Genomic DNA, 18,599 nt, shown 5'->3' with positions numbered 1-18,599 from the left:
AAGTTGTAGCGCTCCAAAATCTTACGACTACAGACTATCTACGGTTAAAAGAACATATGGGATGTGAACAGTTCCCAGAAATGGGTTGCTTTAATTTGTCTGATTTCTCTCAGACTGTTCAAGTACAGTTGGACAATATCCATCATATTATAGACAAATTTTCACAAATGCCTAGGGTGCCTAAATGGTTTTCTTGGCTTCACTGGAGATGGCTGGTAATTATAGATCTGCTTTGTTTATGTAACTGTATTCCTATTATGTTAATATGTGTGCACAATTTAGTTAGTAGTTTAAAACCTATACATGCTTAAGTTACTCTACAAGAAGATATGGCAAAGAAATAATCAATCCTCCCATGTTTTCTTTCATCTGCTACCTCTATAGCTTTTCTTCTTCCTTCCTAATTACAACCCTTAAATAGAATTCGTGCCTCATATCGAATTTACCGAGTATCATAATTCCTCCAAGTGGTAAAGATACCTCAAAACAAATGCTGGGCATAGAAGCCACAGGGCATAAATCTGCAAAGAAGTAAAAAGCTAACTTTTTCAAACAATATGGCTTCTCTCTCACTTACCAACTTTACATCTCCCTGTATGGCCCCGGAAGATGATTGGTTAGCCAGAGATGGGTAAGATTCCTTAAGGGAGGAACAACCTAAGACAGGCACAGTTGCAGGGGGGCCATCAGGTGTGAAATTGGGGATCAACAGTGGTGAAGCTTAGAACCTCACCCCCACCTGTTTTGAGAGAAATCTTCTGCATCCGTGGATGTTTTAATGCCCTTGTCTAGCTTGGATTAACACATAGTCTACAGGCATACACCTGATCATCTACAATTGCTCTCTTACAACACTAAATTATGTTTTCTACCTTTATCTTGCATCTACCTACCACTTCAGCATTTTTTAAAAAATAAAAATAATAATAATAAAAAAAAAGCTAAATGATATCATGCCTTATCTTGCACACTAATTTTACAACTTTTTGGTGATTAAACAGATGGGTCTGACTATAAATCTAAATTCTCCTGTGTCAGGCCTGAAAATATACCTTTGCACTATGGAAAACCCAAGGATGGCAGATACATGCCCACAGGAAGAAAGATGTCCTGACTATCTGAATGAACGCAAAGCTGTGAAGACCAGGAGAACAGTGGCTCCCATAGGCAGAATTAGGGAAGTGGGTTCTTGAGAGGCACGGAGTTTGGTGGTGACCTAAGTTCAGCTGCAGGTAGTGAAGCAGGTGTGATGGAAGGACTTCTCTGCAGAGAAGTCCAGGCAGGCTCTTGGGAATTTGAAATTAGAATTGAGGAGACACTTCAAGGAAAATGCAGATGTGGGGGTCATCTGAAAAGAAGCAAATGTTGACATGATCTGTCAGTGTGTGATTTCCCCTTAGAAATGTGAAAAGAGAAAAACAAGGGCTGAACCTTGATGGAGTCCCCATGTGACTCCAAGTGTGGATCCGTCATTTACTAGGTGAAAAAAGAGTCAGCAAAGAAACAGAGGAAAAGTCAGAGACCTGGGAGGGCTGAGGGAACAGCAAAGTATCTAGAAGCCTAAAAAGAGAGGAACAGCTGGAAAACAGCTGCCCAGGGCTTGCACCCTCTACTTGTGCAGCCAGGGTGCTGTGGAGCTGGGGGAAGTTGAAGATGACTGTGATAGATGTCATCGAGAGTGGTGAGAAAACCTGCCTGGATTCAGATCCTGACACCACCGGTTTCTCTCTCTGGAATTTTGGGAAACTTTCAGACCACTCTGTGCCTTAGTCTGCTCCTCTATAAATCCAGGTGATAAGCCAGCGCCCTCCTCATAAGGTTGTTGGGAGGATCAAATCTATTTAAGCCATTGCGAATGATTAGTTTGACATCTTGCACAGAGTAAGCTCTCAGCAGATGTTAGCTGTAATTATATTGTAGCCTTTCTTGAGCAAGCGGTAAAGCTGAGCCTAACCTCAACTGAACACTTCCAGCAAAGCTGTGGAGTTGAGTGATTGTCTTAGGTCAGTGGTTCTCAAACTTCAGCCTGTATCAGAATGAGTTGGAGGGCTTCTTCAAACACAGCTTGCTGGGCTTGCTGGGCTGGACCCTGAGCTTCTGTTTCAGCAGGTCTGGGTGGGGTCTGAGAGTCTGCATGACTAACAAGTAGACCATAGCTTATGATTCCCATTCAAGGACCACACTTTGAGGACCATTGTCTTAGTGAGTGGATAGAGAGACCCTACTGTTATGAGAATTCAACCCAGACCTTCGATCCCTCCACTATACATATCCAAACTTGAGAACACAATTACTAAGACCAGCCTCACATGCACCTGGGTGACATGGGCAATGTAATACTTCTTAGCCTGGAAAGGTGTTTTCTGTTTTGGCCCTAGGTTGTTTAATAAATACGCCAGTCCAAACTTATTGACACATGAATATTCCTACAGTGCTAAGTCAATTTCTCTCTTCTTTAGTGAACAAATAGGGGGTGTAAAAACTACTAAGACTTCATGAGTCCCTGAAGCCTAAGTGAAGCAACAGAAACTATCATTAACACAAAACTAGTGTGCACATAATGAGTGGTTGCTATATGCCATGCCCTGTACTATCTGTATACACTGTACCATCCAGTTCTCCCAACTTCTGTGATAGCCTGGCCTTATTACACTATGTCACAGAGTACAAGGGTGCCTAGAAAGGTGAAATGACACATCCAAGGACACTGGCTGACCAATGACAGAAACTAGGATTACAGGCTAGTGCTATAAAACCTATGCCCTCAGCCACTCATCTCCACAGATCTTGCCTAGTCTTTTCCCCAGGAAGAAAATGCATATATGATCGATCAGCAATTATCATCTGCCTACACTGATTCCCCCATGTTTTTTCCAGATAGTTGAACCACTCTTTATGAGGCATGGCTTCTAGTCCCACTGCCACGCTATTTAGGTCCTTTGAGTGAGTTCAAGGTAGCTGCTGTCCTAAAAATGCAATAGGTGGGTGTGGTTATCCAGAGAAGAATTTAAGCAATTGAATTAAGCTACTATATTCAAGAGGCATTAATCTTCTTAGACTTATTCTGTATTACTTTTTGCTACTTATTCTTACTCAACTATCAACTAAAATAACTGATTTATTTACATATGTTTCTTACTACAGTCATTTGTTCTTGCTTCCATTCTTTATTGTTCTTTTCTGTTTCATATACATAAAAACTAAAGCTTAAAGAGAAAAATGGACTTGGATAGGGTCACTCAAATTCTAAAGTTTGAGCAAGGATTCAAATCCAAGGTGTCACATGCCACCATGAGATTTGCATCCAGATTCAAACCTCCCAGGAGCTTGTGCAGCCTGACAACTCAAAAAGACAAACTTCTCATTAAGCTGAAAATGAAATTGCCTAAACTTTTCATTCCACACCATATGGCTGAATCCCAGCTGACAGGAAGCTCATTTCTGCAACACACTAGGCTCATTTCACTGAGTAGGTTGATGCGAGATTTGTAGAGTGGTCATTTCCTAGTCTTTTTAGCATTGGTAGCAGCTTTGGTATTTATTGTGATGCTTCCTATCTACATTTTTTACATAAAAAAGCAAATGTTCCTAATGATGGAGAGAGACAGACTTTATCCTAAATTGCTCTCTCAGTGAAATATCATAAGCATAAGCAATAACAACAAAAATAGCCACCTGCCGTGATGTGACCAAAAGTTGCAATAACTTTCTGCCCCTTTATCTACATAATGATGGGATGGGGTGGGGTGGAGGAAAGATCTTAAATGATACCATCATAGAGTTTTGTACATGAAGATTAAACCAAAGTGTTTGGACATCCAGAATTATCCTCATCTCTGCAAAGTCAGACTTTAAAGCAGTGAGGTGACTTACAAAGTGCCAAAGAACTAATGGGAAGTGTCAAACCCCATTCATACAAAATGATCCTGGCAGGAGATACCATCACTTCTTCCCCTAGACAATTATTAGAGCTGGTATAGGGAAGTACTCTTAAACAAGAGGACAGGTTTTTGTGTTCCCAACCTACAACTAATGTGGGAAGTGCCATCTCTACAAATAATAGAGAAAAGCATTAGTTGTGAGAGTTGGTGTGTTAGAACTGACATCATGCTGTGCTGTTCAGTGCACTGAGGCTGGTGTCCCCAGGCCAGGGCTTGTGCTTCAGGCCTATGGCTGGTGCATTATCCTGGGTAACCTTCTTTACCTTTACAAGTCTTGGTTCGCTCATTGGAAAATGGGACAAATTTGAGGAGGCAGAAAAGTATAGCACATCAAAGTGAAGCACTCTGAATTAAAAATACCTGTCTGGAAATTCCGGTTCTTACCCTTTACTATGACTCACCCTTTCCTATGGCTCAGTTCTGCCATCTATAAGGCAGGAATGATAAAAATGGGGCCTACCTCTCAAGGAGTTAGTGACATGTAAGTGTAACACATAAAGCATGGTCCCTGGATCACAGAAAGTGGCCAATAGACTTTATTATTTTTTCAAAGACTATCCACTTAAGGGGTTTTAAAGAAAAGTTCTAAGAGGTCTCCAAAGTGCACAGAAGAGGAAAAAATGAAAGTATACAGCTTGGACTCCAATCTCTGACTTCTCTCCCTCAAAAGCCCCATGTATAATCCAGCATGATCTTAGTCTTACATATATTTTATTTATTGGGTCTTGGTATGAAATTTTATTTTTAAAAGTTTCTGTTGCTAAATTTTAAAAACTGTTTGAAAATTTCTGCTGTAAACAATTCTCATTTTACAGCTAGGAATAAGCTAGACCCTTTGAGAAGCAAAAGGAATTGTTCCAGATCATGCCACAGGTAAGAACCTGACCAGGGATTGGATATCCCTGGCTCACAGCCTCTGCACCTGGCATCTTTATGTCCACTGAGCCACCCCTCCCAGGGTGGCCACTTCCATCACACTCTGCTGACCCTGGTGCTACTCAGGATGATGCTGAAGTTTGGAGACTGACCGAGGGGAGCAGAATGCGGCCAGTAAGAGTGAGAAGGAAGTGGGGTGAATACAGGTATGAGAGTTAGAGGGTAGTCACGTGTGTGTGTGTGTGTGTGTGTGTGTGTGTGTGTGTGCTCCTATGCTAGGCCCTCAATGTCTACTAAGTTTGAGAGGCTGGTAGAGTACCTAGAGAAGAGGAAGACCTAGAATTCAAAGAAGGTGCAGGGCTGGATGGGAATCTAGGAGTCACCTAGCAAGGAAATCAGATATGAATCTCTACCACATATACAGGTCTTGACTGCTTCTAGCAAGAGAGCCAGGCTGTGAGGACAGGATGAGCTCTATCATGCTTCTTGTCATGAGCACACATCCCCACCTGAAGCTCAGTGCTGGCAGACAGTCCACAAAGATTCGTGGCTTGAGAATTCACCAGGTTCCAAGGTGGGGGGTTGGGGAATCATCTGCTTTGCTTTAAGAGAATCCAAGTAATTGGCCTAATTCATTCATTAGGCACCATTTCCTCTAAAATATACAAGTAGCATCAAACCAATTAAATGATAAAAGTTTCCTTACCTAAAACTCTTAATCTCTCAGCTCCTACTACCACTTCATTGTTATCTGCAGAGAAGAGCAATTTTCCAGAAACTGCTTTTACTTCAAACTTGTTGCCATAAGCTTCAACGGCTTTTGGACCTAGAAAGGAGAAAGAGAACACATCAGTCTCATTGCATTCAATTATAAAGAGCTTTTCATAGAACATGTACATCTGAAAGAGTGTATTGGACTTTAATGTAAGTGGACTGGTTTTTCAGAAGCCAACTGTGAAAGTCAGTCTCACGACTTTAGCCATGTCTTGTCAATCACTTTTAATCATACGCTCTCAGGCTACACTTTTAAAGACAATCATGTCTTTTTTTTCAAAATAATGCCTGAGTCAGATTTCCCTCAGTTAACCACCAAATTACTGTCAAATACTTGTAGATTTTGGCTTCAGTGTATCAAGGCATGGAAAGCTCACCACCTTTTGAAGCAATTGGCATATCCTTGGCCAGCTCTACTGTTGGAAAGGGTGTCTTTATATTCAGTTTAAATCTGCTTCACTCTGTATCCTTGACCAGTGCACTGCTGCATTTGACCTCAGACAAGCCTATTTCCTCAGTATATACCTTTGCTGACAGAAAAGGCTATAATACATTACATTTAATTGCCTAGGAAATTTTTAAATCTTTTGTGCTAGAATTTCATTCAATAAAAAATACATTTTTTATTACATGACAATAGATGCTATCAGTTGGGACCACAGTCGCATCTTCTGATAGAGACAGAAGTTTAAGCTTTAATAAAAGCTCAGAAAACTGCAGAGTTTGGGGTGCAATGCAAAAAATAAAAGAGATTAATGTGTTAGAATTCCTAAAAAAAAAAAAAAAGAAAGAAAGAGGAGACATTTCGGTCCATTTAAGCTGAGCTGGAGCTATTGGAATACCTGAAAATCAGGTGGCTCCCAAGAGCTGGTCTGCAGGAAGCATCAGAATAAGCTGGGTGTAATCCTCCTCACTGAACCTAGTGCAGATCAAAAGGAATTTGTCTTTTGGTCTGGAAATGCATGCAGAAAACATTTTGAGATTAGAGTCCAGAAGTCTTACATTTTTCTGAAATTGCCCAGGAGATTCCGATAGAGCCTTTTTGTTTCCTTCTAGTTTTTTTCAAGACAGAGTTACTTTTTAATAAAAAGGAATCGTGACAGGGCCCTCACTGCCTTTCGGATAAAGACACAAGGACACAAGTGCAGCTGGATGAGTTGGGCTCATTGGTCATTGCCTTGAGGGAGAATGCACCCCCTGGGGCACCCCATGGGGAATCTCAGGAAAAAGAAAGTGCTCGTTATAGTATTTATTTGACCTTCGGTTTCTTTGGGCAGGGTTTAAGGAAGCAAGGCTTTGCTCTGGAGTAGATACTGTCAGGAAGTGAGAGTAATTTTATGTTGGCGTCTTAATAAACCTTATCTAGACATAGGGAAGAGCAGAGCAATGTTTAAACTATAATGGTAAAGAAACAGCAGTCACTGCTATTAGCCAGGCTTAGTCATTTCTGTGGTTTAGATGAATGTTACCATTTTTGTCATGTTTAGACATGATCAGAGTTATCTTTGTTTTTGTTTCCTCTTGATCCTTCATGGCCACTGAGTGGCCTTATGTGGTGTTGACATTCTGTGAAATTATTTATGTTTAAACAAGAGAACACTCCGAGGCTTTGCTGATAATGCCGACCTAGCCCCCCGGACAGATTAAGAATCACAAAAGAAGAATTATGTCCCAACCAACTCTCACTTTCTGGTACTGCGACTTTGGGCAAATCCTTTGATCTTTCTGAACTCCATTTTCTGCATCTGCAAAACTGTACTATTCTACCTACCTCACAGGTAAGCTAAAAGGATTGAATTATACTGTTTACAAAAAGAAGTCTGTAGGTGGGCAGTGCTAGTGCTGTGAGACGTAGGAGCCCACTGCCCGACTATCATCACATCCTCACTGTGAGCACGGCTAGTGCCATTTCTCTAATGCAATGGTCACAACACGTGTACAAGAATTAAGTACACTTCTTAGTGCACTTCACACTGTCATGCCAACAGGGCAGGCCTGACCTCTTGCTTGTATGTCCACACTGGCCCCGACAAAAAGAAGGACCTTGGGAAGGCCCTTTAATGACTGGGAGGCTAAATGGCCCACAGAGCACTGCATTTCCAATGGCATGGAAGCAGGATGCCATCCCTCCCGCCTGCTGTCATACTGTCGGGGAGAAGGACATGTGGCAGTGAGGTTCAGGGTCACCAGGTGACCTACTGTCGATCTGGGTCAGGAACTGAGCTCTCAGAATTGTTCCACAGAAGAAAAGGGTTGTGATTTTGCATAGAAAGGAAAGAGGGGTGGAGCCAACACCTGAGTGGCTGCTGGGAAACGAGTTTTTGGAGGGTGGGAAGTAGAAAGCTGGAGACAAACCCCAGGCAGAGAGAACCTGAAAGGACAGAGACGTGCAAGGAAGGCTCAGGACTGGGTCGTCGGGGAGGGCTAAGAGGGTGCTGTCTTGTTGGCCACCACCAAAACCTGCAATAAAATCTCTTACTGTCAATGCTTTGGCATTGTTACCTTTTGCTTTTTTAGGGGAATATAGGGGATCAGGAAGTAAAAAAGTGCTAATGCATGAATGAATGACCTCAGGATAAGCATAGAGTGAACTGTTGGCCCACTCTGAATCCAGTCAGATAGCAAAGTGGGGTCCAACTGGGGGACACAAATGCTTGCACTTTGCCTGCATGGACCTGGGCAATAACATGATAATGGCCCCAAGGAATCAAGAACACCTGCCTGTATAAAGTGAGTTTCCTCTGAACTTAGGAATGGTTTGTGAGATATGCAGGAGGTGTACTGAAGAGACGGCAGCAATCAGAGAACACAAAACACAATTAAGTTATCTTGCTTTTCAGGGCTTCTTGCAATACAAAATGGAATTCACCAAGGGCCAGAACCGTTTAGGTGTGTAATTTGTAGTTGTAGCCAAAACCCCACAGAGCCACTGCTGACTCAGGGGTGCAGAGGACTTGTTCTTCGTGAATTACACCTGGGGCTACCAAAACTGCTTGGATGTGGCTGAAATAAAAAAAAATGATTCCAGAGGGAAATGCAAATGACATGGAGACTGCTCAGGGGCCCATTGTTCCTCTCTGGGATGAAGAAAATCATTATTCATAACCTGAAATTAATCCTCAGTTAATCCCCCTCTGTGTGTGGTAGGACATGTGTGAAGTATCTCCTCAATTAATCTCCCAAACAGGGAGGAGAACTGGAATCTGTCGGGATGCATCAGCAGCCTCGTCATTCCAGTGCCACTGGTCTGGTGATTGGAAAGGCCTGGGGCCACCAGCCTAGCCCCCAGGGACCCTTCGCCACTCTGGCAAGATGCTATGGAAGACTTCCCCACAACTTACCTCCTGTCAGGATCCACTCCTGAGGTGACACTAAGTCAGCAGCACTACTTAGTTAAGTATGCCTTTGTGACCTGGCCTGGGAACAGCACTGTTTCATCTGTAAAGATTACCTGGACTGCTAACACTGGAATTTATTCTGGTCTTTTGAGACATGCTTTAGGTAAGCAGGAGAATTCCGGAACCCCCAGGACTGCCTGAGTAAGCCTGGTGGCTGGATGAGAGGGGCCATCGGTCCCGGCTAAGTACACTGTCAAGTCTAACAGGCCTCAGAGGACATTGTCTCCCAAAACTCCTTTGTGCCTTCCACCATGTGAATAAATATAAGAAGACAACCCTGAAGGAAAACTTTAGGGGTGAGTATGCATGAATATATGGGCTTTAAGTTATATTTTGAACACATCTATTATCTTCTCTAAAAATTATCCGGAAAGGTTCCCACCAGCTGGTGTTAGAATGGTGTTTTGCTCATCTCACTTCAGTATTAGCTATCTTGTTCCTTACCTCAACAGGTCCAGATAGGTGTCCCAGCTCCCAGGAGGGCCTAACTTGGACAGGGGAGACAGAAAGGTAGAAGGCAGGGAAGGAAGGAGGCAAGAGAGAAGAGAGAACAAGAGAGAGGGAAAGGAGAGAGAACTGGGGATGGAGAGCAGGAAGGAGAGGTGGGAGAGACTGACTAGCTGACTTGCTGAATAATAGTCATTTGGGCAGTTCCAGCTTTATCAAAACAAAATCTCTCAAGTAAACCAACTCTCCCACTGCAAATAAATGGCAAATGATCAACAAGCTAAGTAGGTTCCTTTTGAATGCAGGAATCTGGGAACTGAAGGCTGGATTTATTTCCCTCCTGGAGGCAATTTTCACACATGCCACTTAAATCATTGCTTACTGAAGCCGTTTATTTAATTATTTAGCATTGTGACTGCAGGCCAGATGTTCTCTAAGCAAGGCCGGCAATCCAGTTGCACACTGGAACAACATGTTTATGGATTATGGGCTCTGCCATGCAGCAGCTCCTTCCACCCGACTTCTTCCATTGGTAGACGGGCCAAGTCATCCCACTGGCTATGAATCTGAAGACAGCCAGACACAGTGCCCCTGCGGGGACAGTGAGGCTCTTTCCCCAGCAAGACTCAGGGCTCAAAAGCACCTGCTTCCCCGTGGCTTGTTTATTAGTGGGACTCCAGATGGTTTCAGTCACAGTGATGTTTCAGGGCATTTGGGCAACTGGCTCCTCAAAATGTCCATTTGTATACCTCTCTCACAGCCCTGCAGCTAAACAAATGGCATTCTTGCTCTGGAAGAAAACAGTGCCACTCAGGCACCACCCCATTTCCCCTTCTACTGGGAGGGTGCGTAATGGCTCCTGTTTACTGCTGCTCATAACCTACAGAGAGGGCATTGCTCATCCCACCCAGAACATGATCATGGTTCTGGGTGTATCATTAAAATCATTATTGTGAATAGCCAATCTTTGTTTATATTGCAGGAATATACAACTTAAAACCCAGTGGGTGCTTTCCACATCTGTTAGGAGCAGATCTCCTCTATTAAAAGGAACTACACAAACACAGTCAGTGGAGGTACATCTGCATTTGGCAGTTGAGTTAGGTTTAAAGTCAGCATGTACTATAAATATGGCATTGGTTCAAGCTACCATTAGAAACCCCTTTTATACTCCATCGAGTATGGTGTGTGTAATTTTGTGTGTACTGTGCTCTTTCAAATAATCCAACATAGCCAGCTTTTCCTCTAGCATTGGAGCAGAGAGCTTTTCCATGGTTGAGCTCTAATAGAAGCAGTTGGTTGTGTTTAGGGACCATGCTACAAGAAAAATACCTAATCAGCTCCTGCCCCACAATGGAGTATCATCAGATCTGCAAAAGTTAAATATGTGTATGTGATGAGACTCTATCCTTTAGGAGAATCATGCAACACATGCTATCTTCTCTTTCTCCACACGGTAAAGTGTGTCAGCAGACATTTCTTTCTTTAATTCACATGGTGTTTCATTCAAGCTCTGGTTCTCCTTTTTCTGAGTGTTTTGCATAGACCAGGCACTGCTAAGTTCTTTCTGTTCTTACCTGTTATTAGCTGAGTTAGGACTTTAGTCTGCTCATTGAGAATGTTCACTGTAACATTTCTGGCTGATTTGAAGTAGAGGGCATTACCCTGTAATAAGAAAATAAGAGAAACACATGAAAATGGCAGATTTCCAAACAAAAAACTGTAATCTCAACTCTCCAAGGGGCTGAACTGGTTTTAGTCAAGTACTAGTTGATAGGTCTTTATTTAAAAACTTCTTATGTTTAATGATACCCACATATATGCGATTTAATTGGCATTCACCCAAAATGGATTTTCGCCAAATTGACACACAAAGAGACAGACACACATTCAAAGGTATTTCCCTAACACACACACACACACACACACACAAACACACTTTCCTATAGTTGAACCAGAGACAACTGGGAAAAATGGCACCTTTAGCTCTTACATGTCAGTTTTAGCACATGTCAGTTAGCCTTGGTACACAGAATGATCAGGAATGACTGATAACCTTCTAATTTCAGTTTACTATTTCTCCAAAGGAACCATGCAGAGTGCTTAATGGAGAGCAGACAGCTGTGTGAAATGCCTGAGGTCTGTCCTTTGGGCATGTGCACTGCTGTGAGAATCCAGGAGCTCTTCAGGAGGATTGAAATCTCTTTGCACATATGTTTGCCCACATGCATATAAACCCTGGAGATCTGCCACCTCCAAGCAGGCCTCTGCCTCCCCTTCCTTTTTTTTCTTGATTCCAGATTTCTTTTCCTTCAGGTATTTTGTGCCTTCATCCAATCTCACCTCCCCAGTCTCTTTCACAGTGTGGGAGACATTTCTGAAAATGACTCAGAACAGGGACTGGCACACTTTCACTGTAAAGGTTCTGATAGTAAATATTTTAGGCTCTGCGGGATGTTCAGTCTCTGTGGTAACCTCTCAACTGCTCAGGTGCTGTTTTGGCACAAAACAGCCATAAACAGTACATACACAAATGGGTATGGCTGTGTCCCAATAAAACTTTATTCATAGACAATGATACTGGAATTTCATATAATACAATTACAATTTTAAATTTCATATAATCGTACTGTGGCACAAAATATTATTTTCCCTTTCTCCCACCCCCCCAATCATTTTAAAATGTAAAAATGATTCTTAGCTCCCTAGTCCTATAAGAACAGGCAGATAGCAAGGTTTAATTCAGCCCATAGGCCACAGTTTGCCAATCTCTGGCTTAGACATTCTCTCTTTCCTACAGTACACCTAAGTCAGAGGAGATGAATTGCTGACCAGAACATGTCGGTGATCAGATAGTTGTTATTAAAAAAAGAGAATGTGGGTAGTTATTCTTGTCTTTCCAAACCTTTGTTACCATATGGCATAAATCTGCCTGAAAACTGAATACCACCACTAGTCACTGAGTCCTAAACACAGAAAAAACATCCTAAGAGTTCCGATAAATCTGAAGATAGGCAAGACTCCCTCTTTACTTCCAAAGTGTGCAGTTCTAATGTGGACAATGAGATGGATGCACACAGTGCCAGGCCGAGAACAGTAGGGTGATTAGGGAGCAGCAAAGCAGGTGTGCGGGGCTTGTCCTGAAGACGACATTACTCATAGCTGAGGCTGTGGAGTGGGAAGCAAAGGAGATGCTAATACTTGAGCTGAGCCTTGAAAAGAATACAGATGAGGTTATACCCAGTTGAAATGAAAAATGGAGGTCATGGAGATAGGCAGATTGTGGGCCAATCGCCTAATGCCTTATCCTTCTAAAATGGGCAGGGTGTAGGTCAAGATTAGTGAGCCCAGTCTAGTACCTGCACATGGCAGAATGGCAGGGCTGTGCTAAAAGGTGGCCAACTCCAGGGCCTGCGGTGGTTTTCACAAGCAGAGAGAGGGGCTGCACTGGCCGCTACTGAGACACCTTTCTGTAGACCAGTGGTCTGGAGCCACGGTGTCTCTCTCCCAAGGTGAATGGCTAAAATGGATAACCAATGCCCATGACTTGCCCTTAACCAGTTAGCCTTGGATGGGAGCTGCTGTCCCAGTGTTGGGGACGGAGATGCTAATTTCTGCTACATCAGGGCACCACTGATTCACTGTAATGCCCCTAAGTGGCTTAACATTAAAATTTTGTCTGATGAAAAATGGTGTTTTGGTTTTTGTTTTAATAAGTTAAGAGAAGGAGAAATACATTTAGTATTATTAGGTTTCTTCTGTCCACCTTTCAGCACAACTCTGCCACTCTGCCATGTGCAGGTACTTGTTAGGAAACAAGTATTAGCTTAAAATAGTTTATTGGGCATTGCCTCTAACAATGCTTAACAGTCCTACTTAAACTTAAAATCAATTCAAGTAATGTGAGAATTCAGTACTGAGGTGGTTAGGTTTCTAGAAGTTAATGTACTCTCTGTATATACAGCAATCTGAATCCCCAAATTGCAGAGGGAAGAGTGTGTGGCATCAGAGAACTGGATATACCCCATCGCCAACAACCACCATGCGACCTTGAGCAAATAACTATTTCATGGTTCATTCTTTCCACTCTCCACCATCAACGCTGACATCATCAGCAAGCTCAGGGCTAACAAACTCGTATGTGCCGCCCAGGCAACAGGAGCCCTGGAATCAGCCTGCCTAGTGTCTAATCCCCATTCTATCACTTGCTAGTTGGGGGACTTCAGGCAAGTTACTTAATTGTTTCAAGCCTCAGTTTCTTCATATGTATGATGGTGCAAATATTAATTCTTAAAAGTCATTAAATTCCATGTGTAATTATTAAAACATACAAGGTCCAGACCCAGGGCACACAGTTGATCCTCCATAGTTTTTAGAGTGGAGGGGAGGGAATGGGGAGTAGTGACAGAGGCGGGGGGTTGAGGGGCAAAGGGAGAGTCGGAGAGCAATGAAGATCCTCCTTTGCATCGCCTGATCCTCAACCCATCTGGGCACTGAACAGGGGATTCTTCCATTTCCAATATTCTCCGTTTCAATATTTCAAAAGATCTCCCTCTGTGTGGCTGGCTCCCCATTATCTTTCAAATCCCAGAATCTTCAAATGTTATCTGTCTGCTCTTAATATTATTCAAATAATTCTATTGCAGAAAAAAATCCTAGCAGCTTTGCTCAAGGTTTATAGCAAGCAATGTAATAAAGTCACCCATTTCTTTTTATTGCCATGTCAAAATATTATAATTTAGCATTAATTGTTCTCATATGCTACTATCCTGGGAAACATAGTCCTTGCTGTCAGGATTTAAACAAAGAGCCCCATTCTAGCCTGGGACACATTGCTGTAAAATCGCACATACCTGATAACAGGAAGATTATCAGGTAAAAAGCAGAAAGCAGCTAACAAACTCTGAAGTGCCTCCCATGGCAGCAGGTCAGTGTGATTTTTATTTGCCTCTCTGGCTCTGCACACTGGAAAATACAAGTCAAGTAAAGTATTCCTGATGTCTCTTTGGTATGAGAACAAATAGGGGAAATGCTCTCTCATGTCTGAGAAGCTACACTCTGCCCTCTCAGCCTCTTCTCTCCCCCTTTGTCCCTTCCACTTAACAATGCAGCATCTGGGCCCAGAGAGGTTCATTTTTGCTGCAGAAGATCCTGCCCTGGGGCCAGTGACTTTTACTGAACTCAAGGCAACCACCCAAGGACAGGAGCTTGCAGGGAACCTCTGGGAGGTCAGCCCGGCCAGGCAGAAAGGAGTCTGGCAGACCTGGGGCCAACGATGATCAGGGCTCTGGACCAGGTCAAGGTAGCGTGTGGTCAATGGGCCCGTTATTCTTCTAGACACGGTGAGGCTGCCTGGGAGAGGTGGAAGGGAGGCCACGCAGCTTTCCTCCCACACTGGGAGAGGAGGACAGTCCTTGTCTGTACTCTCCCCAAAAACTACAGTGAACGGCATTGTTCTGGAGAAGAATCCCTGTCACATCTGTTTCTCTAAAGCAGAACAGGCAGAACAGAATCAAACCTTTGTTGATGACTCCGGACTACAGAAAGCAGCATTCTTTGCTTCACAATGCCCTCCGGGAGCTACTGTATGCATGCGGCTATTTGAACTCTGCCTCTGTCTTGCTGACACTTTAAAATTATTATGATTTTTAAAAATGTCATTACTTATTCTTCTATCAAAATAGTAAATGCCAAAGCTACGAAGCTCATATCAAAGAGTAGCAGCTCACACCTCTCACCCTTTAAGAGCTTCCCAGGATGCTCCTTCAGTTATTTCCCACCCTGTGGTCCAAAAGATGCTTCTGTGCCCCTGATGTACCGACTTCAGACGTCATCCATTGAATTTCTACAGTACTAGCGTTCCGCCATACAACTTTGGTCAATCAATATTCAAAATTTACATTACGGTTACATGTACATTGTCCACAGCAGAACCACAAAGTGTTCTTTAACTATGTGTCCTTTTCTTATTGTAAAAAAATTTTTCTCTTTTGCTCAAGTAAATACCTCAATTAAGGAAAATAAAATGCTTTATTTTCTGGGTTTATTTATTTATTTTTTCCTCCAAATGTTCAATACTTTTTCTGGGAAATACACTCAACTTTTTGTTTCAATCTTTCTGTTGATTTATTTGTTAACCCTTATCTATCCTACTCTTAATTTTCAAGAGATTTTTTTTTCTCAGTCTCCGAGACTTCCTTTTATATCATCCTTCCCTTATTTGGTTGACATACTATCATAGGAACAAAAAAGCTGGTTGGAAGCTCTGTTTCCGGCTGGGTGACCTCGCCAAAGGGTACAGTGGTGGGGACTTGGCTAGTTCAATGGGGAACCTCCAAATGTCAGTATCTGTGGTCAGTCAGTACCTCTGGGCTAGTTTCATCAAAGAGGAATTCTCTACCTCCTGCCAGGAAGGTGGTGAGTACAACTTTTTTTTTTAAATTTTGGTATCATTAATCTACAATTACAGAAAGAACATTATGTTTACTAGGTTACACCCTTCACCAAGTCCCCCCCACATACCCCTTCACAGTCACTGTCCATCTGCATAGTAAGATGCTGTAAAATCACTACTTGTCTTCTCTGTGTTGCGCAGCTCTCCCCATGCCCCCCGCACACTATACATGCTAATCGTAATGCCCTCTTTCTTTGTCCTGCCCTTATCCCTCCCTTCCCACCCAGCATCCCCAGTCCCTTTCCCTTTGGTAACTATTAGTCCATTCTTGGGTTCTGTGATTCTGCTGCTGTTTTGTTTCTTCAGTTTTCTTTTGTTCTTATACTCCACATATGAGTGAAATCATTTGGTACTTGTCTTTCTCCGTTTGGCTGATTTCACTGAGCATAATACCCTCCAGCTCCATTCATGTTGTTGCAAACGGTAGGATCTGTTTTTTTATGACTGCGTAATATTCCATTGTGTATATGTACCACATCTTCTTTATCCATTCATCTACTGATGGACATTTAGGTTGCTTCCATATCTTGGCTATTGTAAATAGTGCAGTGATAAACATAGGGGTGCACCTGTCTTTTTCAAACTGGAGTGCTGCATTCTTAGGGTAAATTCCTAGAAGTGGAATTCCTGGGTCAAATGGTATTTCTATTTTGAGCATTCTGAAGAACCTCCATACTGCTTTCCACAATGGTTGAACTAGTTTACATTCCCACCACCAGTGTAGGAGGGTTCTCCTTTCTCCACAACCTCGCCAACATTTGTTGTTGTTTGTCTTTTCAGTGATGGCGATCCTTACTGGTGTGAGGTGATATCTTATTGTGGTTTTAATTTGTATTCCTCTGATGATTAGCGATGTGGAGCATCTTTTCATGTGCCTGTTGGCCATCTGGATTTCTTCTTTAGAGAACTGTCTATTCAGCTCCTCTGCCCATTTTTTAATTGGATTATTTGCTTTTTGTTTGTTGAGGCGTGTGAGCTCTTTATATATTTTGGATGTCAATCCTTTATCAGATCTGTCATTTATGAATATGTTCTCCCATACTGTAGGATACCTTTTTGTTCTATTGATGGTGTCCTTTGCTGTACAGAAGCTTTTCAGCTTGATATAGTCCCACTTGTTCATTTTTGCCTTTGTTTCCTTTGCCCGGGGAGATATGTTCATGAAGTCACTCATGTTTACGTCCATGAGATTTTTGCCTATGTTTTTTTCTAAGAGTTTTATGGTTTCATGACTTACATTCAGGTCTTTGATCCATTTGGAGTTTACTTTTGTGTATGGGGTTAGACAGTGATACAGTTTCATTCTCTTACATGTAGCTGTCCAGTTTTGCCAGCACCATCTGTTGAAGAGACTGTCATTTCCCCATTGTATGTCCATGGCTCCTTTATCAAATATTAATTGGCCATATATGTTTGGGTTAATGTCTGGAGTCTCTATTCTGTTCCACTGGTCTGTGGCTCTGTTCTTGTGCCAGTACCAAATTGTCTTGATTACTGTGGCTTTGTGGTAGAGTTTGAAGTTGGGGAGTGAGATTCCCCCCACTTTATTCTTCCTTCTCAGGATTGCGTTGGCTATTTGGGGTCTTTGGTGTTTCCATATGGATTTTTGAACTATTTGTTCCAGTTCATTGAAGAATGCTGTTGGTAATTTGATAGGGATTGCATCGAATCTGTATATTGCTTTGGGCAGGATGGCCATTTTGACAATATTAATTCTTCCTAGTCAGGAGCATGGGATAAGTTTCCATTTGTTAGTGACCTCTTTAATTTCACTTAAGAGTGTCTTGTACTTTTCAGGGTATAGGTCTTTCACTTCCTTGGTTAGGTTTATTCCTAGGTATTTTATTCTTTCTGATGCTATTGTGAATGGAATTGTTTTCCTGATTTCTCTTTCTATTGGTTCATTGTTAGTGTATAGGAAAGCTACAGATTTCTGTGTGTTAATTTTGAATCCTGCAACTTTGCTGAATTCCGATATTAGTTCTAGTAGTTTTGCAGTGGAGTCTTTAGGGTCTTTTATGTACAATATCATGTAATCTGCAAATAGTGACAGTTTGACTTCTTCTTTACCAATCTGGATTCCTTGTATTTCTTTGTTTTGTCTGATTGCCGAGGCTACGACCTCCAGTACCACGTTGAATAACAGTGGGGAGAGTGGGCATCCCTGTCTTGTTCTTGATCTCAGAGGAAAAGCTTTCAGCTTCTCGCTGTTCAGTATGATGTTGGCTGTGGGTTTATCATATATGGCCTTTATTATGTTGAGGTACTTGCCCTCTATGCCCATTTTGTTGAGAGTTTTTATCATGAATGCATTTTGAATTTTGTCGAATGCTTTTTCAGCATCTATGGAGATGATCATGTGGTTTTTGTCCTTCTTTTTGTTGATGTGGTGGATGATGTTGATGGATTTTCAAATGTTGTACCATCCTTGCATCCCTGGGATGAATCTCACTTGGTCATGGTGTATGATCCTTTTGATGTATTTTTGAATTTGGTTTGCTAATATTTTGTTGAGTATTTTTGCATCTACGTTCATCAGGGATATTGGTCTGTAGTTTTCTTTTTCGGTGCGGTCTTTGCCTGGTTTTGGTATTAGGGTGATGTTGGCTTCATAGAATGAGTTTGGGAGTACTCCCTCCTCTTCTATTTTTTGGAAAACTTTAAGGAGAATGGGTGTTATGTCTTCTCTGTATGTCTGATAATATTCCA

General features: G+C 42.2%; 1 protein-coding gene across 4 annotated transcripts in view; it reads right to left on the bottom strand.

Annotated features, from left to right (window-relative positions):
* The window catches only part of SGCD (sarcoglycan delta), a 981,442-nt gene that overhangs the window by 141,491 nt on the left and 821,352 nt on the right, over positions 1 to 18,599 (bottom strand). For all 4 annotated transcript variants that reach the window (XM_037025144.2, XM_073231315.1, XM_037025143.2 and 1 more), the window contains 2 exons: positions 11,014 to 11,101; positions 5,524 to 5,643 (listed from right to left, as the gene is read on the bottom strand). In XM_037025144.2, coding sequence (XP_036881039.1) covers positions 5,524 to 5,643; positions 11,014 to 11,101 — 208 coding nt within the window. The remainder of the gene's footprint in view (positions 1 to 5,523; positions 5,644 to 11,013; positions 11,102 to 18,599) is intronic.

The sequence above is a fragment of the Manis javanica genome, chromosome 1 (assembly GCF_040802235.1).
Source record: "Manis javanica isolate MJ-LG chromosome 1, MJ_LKY, whole genome shotgun sequence".
In the NCBI taxonomy this organism is placed as follows: domain Eukaryota; kingdom Metazoa; phylum Chordata; class Mammalia; order Pholidota; family Manidae; genus Manis; species Manis javanica.
The sequence above is the reverse complement of the archived record's forward strand: the minus strand, read 5'-3'. Positions and strand labels throughout refer to the sequence as shown.